The sequence below is a fragment of the Heptranchias perlo genome, chromosome 13 (genome assembly GCF_035084215.1).
Source record: "Heptranchias perlo isolate sHepPer1 chromosome 13, sHepPer1.hap1, whole genome shotgun sequence".
Classification (NCBI taxonomy): domain Eukaryota; kingdom Metazoa; phylum Chordata; class Chondrichthyes; order Hexanchiformes; family Hexanchidae; genus Heptranchias; species Heptranchias perlo.
This window is the reverse complement of record NC_090337.1, coordinates 56186729-56199111: the sequence shown is the minus strand read 5'-3', so window position 1 is coordinate 56199111 and position 12383 is coordinate 56186729. Positions and strand designations below refer to the sequence as shown.

The following is a 12383-nucleotide window of genomic DNA, read 5'->3' as shown; positions in this document are numbered from 1 at the left end:
TCCCTTGCTGTTTGTGGTATATATTAACGATTTAGACTTGAATGTAGGGGGCATGATTGGTAATTTGCAGACGACACAAAAATTGGCCGTGTAGTTGATAGCGAAGAGGATAGCTCTAGACTCCAGTGGGTTGGTGGAGTGGGTGGAAAAGTGGCAAATGGAGTTCAACCCGGAGAAGTGTGAGGTAATGCACTTAGGGAGGGCAAACAGGAAAAGGGAATACACAGTAAACGGGAATATATTGAGAGGGGTAGAGGAAGTGAGAGATCTTGGAGTGCATGTGCATAGGTCCCTGAAGGTGGCAGTACAGGTAGATAAGGTTGTGAAGAAGACATACGGAATGCTCTCTGTTATTAGCCGAGGTATAGAATACAAAAGCAGGGATGTATACAGATTTTATACAGATGGAACTGTAAAAAAACGCTGGTAAGGCCACAGCTGGAGTATTGTGTGCAGTTCTGGTCACCACATTACAGGAAGGACGTAATTGCTCTGGAGAGAGTGCAGAGAGGATTTACAAGAATGTTGCCAGAGCTTGAAAATTGCAGCTATGAGGAGAGATTGGATAGGCTGGGATTGTTTTCCTTGGAGCAGAGGAGGCTGAGGGGAGACTTGATTGAGGTGTACAAAATTATGAGGGGCCTAGAGAGAGTAGACAGGAAGTACCTATTTCCCCTAGCGGAGAGTTCAAGAACTAGAGGACATAGATTTAAGCTGATTGGCAGAAGGATTAGAGGGGACATGAGGAAAAACTTTTTTACACAGAGGGTGGTGGGTATATGAAAATCACTGCCCGAATTGGTGGTAGAGGCAAGGACCCTCAACTCTTTTAAAAAGTACCTGGACCTGCGCCTAAAGTGCTGTAAGCTGCAGGGCTACAGACCGGGTGCTGGAAGGTGGGATTAGAATGGGCACCTGGTTGTTCTTCGAGCTGGCGCGGATACAATGGGCCGAATGGCCCCCTTCTGTGCCGTATTTTTTCTGTGGTTCTATGGTTCTAAAGATTACATTCACCAGGCACATGCAGTGATTGAGCACCACGGCTGAATAACATGTGTTCAGTGCTTCAGAAATATGAATAACACAGCCTTTATATTCAATATGCCATCTTCTCATTTCACAGAGCCGCCAGAAAACATTGGACATGAAGCTGGTCCTTCAAATGTAGATCTAGCAGTACAGCACCCCACAAAACCAACAACATTAGCACGCAAGCACACAATCAGAAGTGATTTTGAGTAGGAACAGAGTGAAGCACAGTCACAGGAAAGGAAGTATTGGAGGCCAGTTGTCGCTGGGCAAAGATCCAGTAATTTAACTGGCCCTGCTGTGTTACTTTGTAATTCAGAACTTATTGGACCACTTTTCAGATAAGGGATGGAGTACAAGCATGAACAGATGCACTAATCAATTGTGTCACATTCCAGAAGGTGATCTAAACAGCATGGGGGATCTAGATTGTGTGGGAGAGTCTACCAACCAGATTTATTCTGCAATAACAAATCAACCATGATAGATCAGGTATCTGCACTTCACTCTCTGTTGACCATTTGGCAGCATCAGTAGATAAGCAATGGAGATTTCAAACACACAGACGGTAACCATAGGAGGAGCAGTTTTATGAATGCTCCCACTGATACAGTTGAGGTGTTGGCGTCTAAACTCCAAGAACATGATAATAGCTGGCTTTAATCTACTTGGAAAAGGAAACCAGGCAACCATGTGGGAGGTAGTCAAAGACCTTGTGGAAATGCAGCACTTTATACTTGCGTTGATCAGTGGCTTATGAAGCACTTGGCCTCCAGAAGAGTACAGCTGTATAGGAACAGGATGTTGGCTCTCACATTAGTGCTCGTCCCACATCATCGAATGCCTCTAAATAAGTCAGCGAAGATGCTCCCAAAGCATAGAGCACCACACAACAATTGAATGTTCACGGAGTCATGCTTACCTTTTAAAGTATGTGATAGCATTTTTTTAAAATTCGTTCACGGGATGTGGGCGTCGCTGGCAAGGCCGGCATTTATTGCCCATCCCTAATTGCCCTTGAGAAGGTGGTGGTGAGCCGCCTTCTTGAACCGCTGCAGTCCGTGTGGTGACGGTTCTCCCACAGTGCTGTTAGGAAGGGAGTTCCAGGATTTTGACCCAGCGACAATGAAGGAACGGCGATATATTTCCAAGTCGGGATGGTGTGTGACTTGGAGGGGAACGTGCAGGTGGTGTTGTTCCCATGCGCCTGCTGCCCTTGTCTTCTAGGTGGTAGAGGTCGCGGGTTTGGGAGGTGCTGTCGAAGAAGCCTTGGCGAGTTGCTGCAGTGCATCCTGTGGATGGTGCACACTGCAGCCACAGTGCGCCGGTGGTGAAGGGAGTGAATGTTTAGGGTGGTGGATGGGGTGCCAATCAAGCGGGCTGCTTTATCTTGGATGGTGTCGAGCTTCTTGAGTGTTGTTGGAGCTGCACTCATCCAGGCAAGTGGAGAGTATTCCATCACACTCCTGACTTGTGCCTTGTAGATGGTGGAAAGGCTTTGGGGAGTCAGGAGGTAAGTCACTCGCCGCAGAATACCCAGCCTCTGACCTGCTCTCGTAGCCACAGTATTTATATGGCTGGTCCAGTTAAGTTTCTGGTCAATGGTGACCCCCAGGATGTTGATGGTGGGGGATTCGGCGATGGTAATGCCGTTGAATGTCAAGGGGAGGTGGTTAGACTCTCTCTTGTTGGAGATGGTCATTGCCTGGCACTTATCTGGTGCGAATGTTACTTGCCACTTATCAGCCCAAGCCTGGATGTTGTCCAGGTCTTGCTGCATGCGGGCTCGGACTGCACAAATGGCTATGTCTTGAACCCTGAGGAAGGCGCAATTGCAGAGAAAGGTGTCTATTTCTCAGCAGAAGATCCACAAAAATCTATGTAGGTGTGTGCATGGAGGAATAGGGTATCTGTGACCTCTTTAATGCAGTGGTGCATAAGAGGTTGTTTGACTGTTAGGGCTTTGGGTGCTTTTGCATGGTGTTTTCTTGCTGAGCAGCCTGATGCCAAGCTTCTGTTTCTGGATCACACCACTTATGATCCTAAACCTGCATCTTTTTATTGACAACTGCTGGAGACTGCATGGACCTGGTGATTAACAACTATCCTGATCATAATAAATTGCACACTTGAGTTTAGGATTCCTCCTACATTTCAACGCATTCAAGTGAGTGGAAATTTTACTCACAGACCAGAGGTTCAACATGCTAAAGCAATCGATAAACTTATTATTTGCAAAAAAAAGGTAGACTCCTCAAATATAGTATTCATACCAAAATGTAATATATTTATCAGTGACATTCTCCAGCTGGTAGTACAGTCTTTTAGATTTAAACAGAGGCAATGAATGTTAACGGTCCAATATTTTCATGCCCTTCCTTAACAGAATGTTGTTTTCAGCTGTACCTCTCAGGTGTGGAGTTTCACGTGAAATCCATGTGCAACATGCTCACAAAGATCTTTTCTTTGAACATCCCTTAAGAACCAAAGTGTGCCTTTGCCTGCCCAAAGTAAAATTTAACAAGATGCAAGGTTGAACAGAAAGTCCTTGCCACTGTACTTTGGCTTACTCGAATAAACCATGTGATCTTGACTTTGACGATGGATGACTATATACTCTATCAAGACTCTGGCTCTGACTACAAACCAGGTGACACATTTATTTAACACTGAACAGGTAAATAAGCTGTATTCAGTACAAATAGTATATTTACGGTAATTACAATCTTTGCTATTTTCCTCAAAATGCCTGAACAAATTTGCTTCTCCTGTACTAACTCAGCAAAAAAAAATGCTGGTTCCTCAGTTGCATTGCTATCTTGTTCCCTGGTCCAATTTGATGGCTTCCTCTGTAGCACCAGTTCTAAATGTGCAATATTAATGAAATGTATGTAGGAGGTCCAAGGAATTTTTCACAAAATCCTCTAATTGGCTTTTCACAGGGACTTAGCAGGCTAAGCAAGACTCACCCAAGGAAATTCCATTACTATTCTTTAAACTGGCATAAGCAAGAGATTTTTTTTTGGAGTGGTGCCAACTCCATATTAACACTCCAATTGTATATGTAATAAATATAAAGATTCAAGGAATTTCGAGGCCCACGACACACACTAGTTAATCCCAGTTACATAATACCCCCATAGCCTAAGCAGTATAGGAATGGTCGTAAAATATTCAGTTATCTATTTCTATAGTTATCCTTTAGCTCAATTTTTATCAAGGTCCATTTTTAAAGGGATGAATTGACAACTTTTCCTGAGAGTTTGCTCTACACCTTGAGTCATGTCCATGGAGTCAGGTCAAGATTTGTTAATTTTGAATGATTCAAGTTCAGTTAGCTCCTTGCGACAATATTGTGGATATATCTCAGTACATTAAAGATCCGGATTAGGTTGCCTGTCAATCTTCCAATGAAGACAAACACTCCTTTTGGGGTTCACAGCAGAGCTGTGTCTCCTATCATCTGAAAAGTGGAGCCTTACTTATAATTATTGACAACTGCTGGAGTAATAATTATTCTTTTACTACAGTGTTAAACTCTGGACATCCACGTGTGTTATCTACCGCTTACCCATAGCCAGCACCCCCCTCCAGCCATCACTTTCTCCTCTGAGTCGGAAGGTCATGGGTTCAAGCCCCATTCCAGGGACTTGAACTGAAAAAAAAAATTGGCTGACACTCCCAGTACAGTACTGAAGAAGTCCCCATCCTACAGCAGAGCCTGGTCTCCAATCATCTCAGATTTCCCTGCCATTGGGCCAAGACCTCGCTCCGCTGGGACCGTGTGGTGGTTGGTGTGCAACAACCACTCCACATTAAAAAGAATCCATACACAGGCATCTTCCTCTCCCGGAATGGAAGCAAGTCATCCTCGACCTTGAGGGACTGCTACAGATCAGACCCATAGCCACACCAAAGGGTGGGAAATACCATATTGTCCAACCCCATAGTTCAGGCTAAAAATAATAGTTTTATTAATTGACAAAAATTATAATTGCACAAAATCAATAAAGCATACAGCAAACAAGGAAGCACGGTGTTTGACTTCCACAATATTCTAAGCTGTTTCTGAAAATTACAATTCCAAATTTCCAATATCTATTTCATAATCTTTTTAATTGAATCTTTGACTCACTCACTAACAGGCATAGAAATAAATACACAAAGTGGGGAACCATGCTCAAAAGGTCAGAGATAGGCAGCAACAGTGTAGTGCTAATTCTCCAACCCGTGCTTTCTTTGAGCACGGTTCCCAACTTGGGACTGTTGGGTGGGGAATTTACCCTATAATATCTGTACGAAGGTATACTTGGAACCAGCATTCTAACATTTATTCCTTTCCTGTCATTATAGGCCTTCAGGGACAAGCTGCAAGGACTGCTAATGGTCCAGAAGAAGACAGCACCTCCCACTGTCATTCTCAATAACACTGGCAAGCACCAGCCCAGCTATACATATCCCAGAGGATGTAATTAGATCTTAAATGAGGTAACACTGGGTGAGTCACAGGGCATAGGTGAAGAGGAGTAGGTAGTGGTGCCAGAAGAGGTGCAGGCCACATGGCAGCTATCAGTGGTCCTTTGTGAGTTGTAGCAATGCTGTGAAATTGGGCAGCCACATCATGCTCCTTTTGCTACTCGGTGGGACAGGAGATGAAAGTGCTGACCTTGCTAACTAGTCCATCAATCTTGTGTCTGATAAACAGAGGGCAGTGGTTGCATTAGCTACCACTCGCACTCAGCCTGTGGTGCCGAGTGACTGCAGGTATCCTTGTAGCAGATGGCATAGCAATGCAATGGTCTTGGTGGTGACCCAGAGCCTGTTCTTGGTTACAATCAGGTATGGTTGGTGGAATAATACAAATGCAGCCCGTATTGCTCTGGTACCTGCTGATCTCCTTGGCAGTCCTTCTTTCATTTTGTAGCACGTCAAGCACTAAATGTTGTATCTGGGATTTTTTAAAAGCAATCCACATCATTAATGTTAATTTGATTTGCCAATCAGCATGGGGCTCTGTAGCTTGTAGTTTTGACTCCCTGAGCTGCAGCGAAAGTCTATTATTTATACTCCTTAACATTTCAATTATGGTTTGCTTACTGGTCATTGTGCTTTTGTTTTGTTTCTACATAAACATGCTCTACCTGTTTGAAGACCAAAAAATAATTTGAGAAAAAAATCCCCAAAAAGCCAACATTGAAAGGCCACTGAAAACTCAATTAAAATAAAAGGCAGACAAAAAAAATCTCTGCACTTAACATCCATTTTCATCTACACCAGATGGACAAGCAGATTGCATAGTATGATCCTGTGCTAAATGGATGTGAAGTCTTGCTATGCACTATTAACTTATCAAAATGAGGCTTTAACAAATCTTGTGCAACTCTACTTGGAGTCAGCCTCAAAAGCCAGCTGGAAGACCGGGCACTGTGCTAATCTGGTGGAGATTTGGGAAAAGGGATCACTGCCCAATTTCCCATCACTAGCAAACAAATTGTGCACCGATAGGACTGAGCTCACTCACCAGAAACCACACATATAAAAAAGGTGCAATACTGAGATTTTAGAGTGAAGCAAAACAGAGTTCAGTTTAGTGAGATTCTTATTGCCCAGAGTAGTAGAATCAATGGAGCCTAAATTGTACAGATGTGATCTTAATAACTAGTTCCCTCAAGATGTATCCATATTAACAACATCCGTATTAAAATCCAACTGCTATTTCTTAATTGATTGATTGGTCCAGAAACATTTGCATTCTAACTATTTACCTATACCTGTCATCTGACCACACAGCTTGGTTAGTCTTGATCAGCATTGCTTCACACTGACTGGGCATTGCAGTGAATGGCGAATAATCAAACTAAACTAAAATCCCTTCCTTTTTCCATCTGTGGTAATGAAGACCCATTTATAGTGTACATGTTGCCTGTACCAATGTACAGTGACCTGCATTTATCCATGTTCCTCAATGTTTTTTTAATTGGTCATGATACTTTTGAATTCTATCAATTTCCTTTACTTATCCAATCACAGCTTGCTGTCAACAGCAAATTTTTTTGAAATGCGATCCTTTATATTTTTAAAAATGAAGCAAGTTTAAACAGCATGGGTTCCAGAACAGATGGCTAGCCAGAAGTTACTGCTTCCCCAATGTAGCAATTTCCATTCATAAGCATCACACTCTGTTTTCCATTGCCAAGCTCCTTTTCAATTAATTTGATAAGTTTCAAGTTTCTTGAAAAGTCTCATGTAGAATTTTGACAAAGTCTCGTCTAAACATCTTAAGATAGGTGTTCTGCTTGAGCGTAAAACATCACAAAGTCTGCCCCTATTCCACCTCCATCCCACCTCAATCCATCTGCTGCTAAAAATCTCATCCATGCTTTTGTCACCCCAGACTCAACTATTCCAATGCTCTCCTCACTGGCCTCCTTTTCTCCAGCCTCTGTAAACTTCAGCTCATCCAAATTTTGCTGCCCTTTTATTATCTTGTGCCATTCACCAATCAGCTCTGTTCTTGCTGACCTACATTGGCTCCTGGTCCTCCAATACTACAGAACACTGGAGTAGTGTAGTGGTTATATTACTGGACTAGTAATATAGAGAATGTGAGTTCAAATCCTACCATAGCAGTTTAAGAATTTGAAATCAGTTTTTAAAAAATGGAAATAAAAAGCTGGTATCAGTGAAAGAAAGTGACTATGAAGCTATCGAATTGTTGTAAAAACCAAACTGGTTCACTAATGTCCTTTAAAGAAGGAAACCTACCATCCTTACCTGGTATGGCCTATATGTAACTCCAGTCCCACACCAATGTAGTTGATTCTGAATTGGCCTATTAAACCAGGGCAGCTAGGGATGGGCAATAAATGCTGGTCTTGCCAGTGACGCCCACATCCTGAGAATTCATTTTTTAAAAATTAAATTCTCAGCCTCGTGTTTAAATCCCTCCATGGTCTGGCTCCTTCCCAACTCTAACCTCCTCCAACCCCATCTGAACTTTTTTCCTCTGACTTCAGGCTCTTGTGCATCCCACCCCTCCTTCACCCCCACCATTGGCTTCTGTGCCTCCAATCACCGAGACCCCAAGCTTTGAAATTCCCTCCACTCTCCACTTCCCTCTCCTCGTTTAAGACACTCCTTAAAACCCAACTCTTTGACCAAGCTTCTGGTCACCCTTCCTAATATTTCCTCCTTTGGATCAGAGTCCATTTTTTTTTATTGTGCCTCCGAAGCACCTTGGGACATTTTTCTACGTTAAAGGAACTATATAAGTACAAGTTGTTGTTGTTGTAGTTTCCTGTGAGCCACATGCTAATAAGCCTGTGGCTGATAGCGTCTGAGCAGCTCTACTGATCTCCATTTCTTCTATTCAATACCTGTTGACATTTCTCTCTCTTTCTCTTTACAGCAGAAAGGTTTCCTGCTGTATGCCGAATACTGCAACAACCATTCCAATGCTCTTAATGAATGGGCTAAACTCATAAAGGTAGAAAAATATGCTTACTTTTTTGAGCTCTGTCGATTGCATCAGCAAATGATAAGCCTCCCGCTCGATGGGTTTCTGATAATTCCAGTGCAGAAGATCTGTAAATATCCATTACTGCTGAAGGAGTTGCTCAGAGCCACCCCTCCTCAGCACAAGTAAGTATTAAATCTGTTGTCGAATTCAGATGGTAAACATATAAAAAAGGGACAATACCATGCAACAGTCATTGTGTGAACAGAATTGGAGTACAGCAGATTAATTATGTGAAATGTGAATAATAATTAATATTTATTTCCCAACTGTGAGCTTCATCTGTTATCATATATAGTTTCCCCGGTTACTTTGTTCGTCGTTGCAACATTCCCTAAAGTTACAAAACAATAGTAGAATGTTTTCCCATACAGCAAGTTCCCAATCTCAGCTTTGCTTCAAGGAAATGGAGCAAAAGACCAGGTGCTTCCCTGGAGGGAGAGAAGGAAAATGGGAAGGTGAGTCACCTCAGGCCAGTCTTGAAAACCTAGAGACACCAAGATCATGAATGTCATTGGCACTGCCTTGAAAAAAGGCTAGGTACCTCTTGACTGGGGAATTGGTAGAGAGAGGAAACCTAAAGATTAGACAATTAATAAAGATTCATCTCATCACTGATTTTAATCGTAATCCACAGGGTTTAGTAGGAAGCAAAAACACACCGATTTCCAGCTGTTTATGGAGGTTTACCCAGTACTGAGCTGAGCCATACAGACCAGGAAAGTTGTAGGTTTGAGACCCACTGAGTTAACTGAGCTCAGCTGGACCAGTAGCAAGAACTCTTCAATTGACCTCAATGCTGTCATTTAGGGAGAGGAAAATCCCCTGCGGGATTCCCACTCCTGATTATTATCCAGTGACTCCTGTAGGAGACACATATGCATAGATATCGGGCGAGGGCAAGGCTGAGCTCAGTTGTTGTGTCCCCACGGTTCAGTAGCCTGCTGACTCTCACTCTCTCACTATTTCTGAGTTAAAGCTCATGAATGAATACTGGTAACAGGGGCAAAGCACCGATAGGCGACTGGCACTTGCAGATCTGTATTTCAGCAAAGAGTCAATGCCGACAACAGAGAAAGGGAAGGGGGGAAACACCATCATGGCTGTCCTGTGCACTCTGACAGGCCATCCTGGAACTCCCCACATGAGGTTGGGACCCAGTACTTGTGCCGTGGGATCAATAGGTATGAGAACTCCAGCAGAACCATTACCCCTTTTAAAATAAATGGGTTAACCTCCTCCTCCAACTAACGGAGAAGGGAAAGCATTATCCATTATCCCACAGACTATTTATTTAAAAAAAACTTGCATATGAAGAATTTATGTAGCAACCTTAAATACCAGGAAAAGCACATTATTATGCTGAAATTAATTTTGTTTAAAATTACTCCAAAAAACCCGGCTCTTTCCCGCTGCTAATTGCGTCAACTGGGGAAAGGTGTGCAGAGAAAAGGAAAAATATCTTTTAAAAAGATGGTGGAAGAAAGTCAGGGTAAATGTTCATCTTCTGGGTGGTTATCCTTCCATTGATTTCAGTGGTGCAAAACATCGATGGAAGGTAAATCAGGCCGGTTCTACAACGGGCAAGCGTCCAAGAGGTGAAGCCGAAAATTTACCCCATAACGTTCACTAAAAGTAAAGGCGGATCTGCTATTTTATTTGCTGTTTTGGGTTAAGGAGAAAGTGGCACTAACTAACAACAGGTCAACTTGAGGCATCGACATCCAGTTGTAATGTAACGGCATACTTCCCTCCTGATGTATTGGTGCTGTAATATACAGTGTGACTAATGGTCTCCTTCTTCATTCACCGAGGGATTACAAGAATCTGGAAGCTGCTGTGATTGCCATGAAGAATGTTCTCAATGTGATTAATGCTCGGACAGGAGACCAGGAGACCGAAGATAAAATGTTACAATGGCAGAACACAATTTCAAATTGGCAGGTATAATCTGGTGACAACTCAAGAACTTTGTTTGCTTCCTCTCTCTATCCTTCTTCTCAGTCCCTCAACACATTGACATAAAATCTAGATTTTTTTAAAGCACTGTCTTTTTATGGCGACTTCAATACATAACTTATGTAAAATGGACATAAATCAATACAGTTCTGTATATGTTAAACAATACAATTTGGAATGATTATTTTCAGTAAACAGCAAATGCGTTATTTCCTCTTGTTGTTTTCCCCTCTGTTATGTCCCATACATGACACTGATCCTGAAAGACGGTCAGAATGGCCTGGATACACGTCTATTGCGAGCCGATTTCTGCCCAAATATTTCCCAATTCCGCAATTGATAACAAATCCTATCCGATAAAGTCAGATCTCGTCCTCGCGTGGTTTTTACCACTGTACTTGCGGGTCTCTGACCAGTGGAACATTTTCTGGCATCTTATTTAGCCTGTTGCTGCATCGTTGCAATTATCTGCCACCTGCTGACACATTCAGCACAGCACATTCACTCTCATCTCCTCACACATTCAGCTGAACAATCCTCGCCAATTTTCCTGCTAGAAAACACAAATGTGTATTAAAAAAATTACAAATGACACACCAGAATTTCTGTAGCAAACTGGTGTGCCTTAAACACAAAGAAAACTTTAAAAAGGTCCACTTTTCTAAAATTTCTCACCTATAGGGATAGAAATTACTGTTGGTGCTAATAGCGGATCTACACGAAGGGGGCGAATTCCCTCAGGACTTCTGCGGCTCCGCCACTGTTGACGTTGGTGGAAACCCCGTTTATATGTTTAAACGGGGCTTCGGCTGAACATCCGCCAAAGTTACGGTGGTGGAGTAGGAGAAAGCCGATCTGACATCCAGTTATCCAATCGAGGAGCTAACCCATCTCAAATAAATCGGTTGTCTCCATTAAGACAGCAGGGAAATTATGTGTGACTGTATTAAACATTAGTCCCCTAGCACCTCCTGCAGGAATTTACACTCCTATAATACGTGCAGTTGGTGACAATCTGCACCCAGCTTTCGTCCCACCAACCAAGGCAAAATTAATGTGCACTGCGTGTGAAAATAATTATCGTGGGGCTGCTCCTTATGAAACCTGTCTAATCTTAGGGTGAAGATCTTTCAATCCGCAGCACAGAACTGATCAATCGTGGCGATCTAATTGTGGTTCAACAGCCAGGTATGAGGGCGAAGAATTTTGTGGCTTTCCTCTTTGACCACCAGATGATTTTATGCAAGAAGGTAAAATCACAGCTAAAGACATTAGGGATTTAACATTTTAAATAATTGATATGATAGAGTCCAGTCATCAGTGCTACTATTATAACATTGATTTGCTTTTGCTTTTTTACTTTCGTTTGAAAGAACTGGTTATTAATGATGCCTTTCCATTCTCTTCAACAACTGCTCCAATGCCAACCTTCCAATTTTTCCAAAATTCAACACTACCGTGTTGAATCCCATCGCTCCAGGTTTGGGACCTTCTAATCTAGTTTCTACCCCATTCACTGCATTTGACTGCTCTGGCCACAGTCACGAACAACATTCTGCACAACTGAGACTATGGCTTGTTATCTGTCTTAGTCCTCCTCTAATGTTTCTCCTCTGCAGTCCTTTTCTGTGGTGTTGACTGCTATTGCATTACTCCACACATCCTTTACACAACAAAAACATTGTAGTCACGATTTTCCACTTCATTGTTCCTGGCACATTCCAGCAATGCATATTGGGAAAATGCACATCCTTAGTCTGCGATTTTCTACCCACTAATTCAACGGGTGCAAAGTTGTGGACAAAGTTGTGATATGTGCTCCCTGCGTACAAGAGGAAAATTTCCTTCAACATCTTTCCCTTCTGAGCCTGCAGAGGTA

The 12383-nt window shown here is 42.6% G+C and overlaps 1 protein-coding gene across 1 annotated transcript in view; it reads left to right on the top strand.

The window, feature by feature from the left end:
* The window catches only part of LOC137331145 (rho guanine nucleotide exchange factor 4-like), a 45644-nt gene that overhangs the window by 20900 nt on the left and 12361 nt on the right, over positions 1-12383 (top strand). The window contains exons 5-7 of the mRNA XM_067994750.1: positions 8438-8670; positions 10360-10489; positions 11623-11754. Of these exons, the coding sequence (XP_067850851.1) occupies positions 8438-8670; positions 10360-10489; positions 11623-11754 (495 nt within the window). The remainder of the gene's footprint in view (positions 1-8437; positions 8671-10359; positions 10490-11622; positions 11755-12383) is intronic.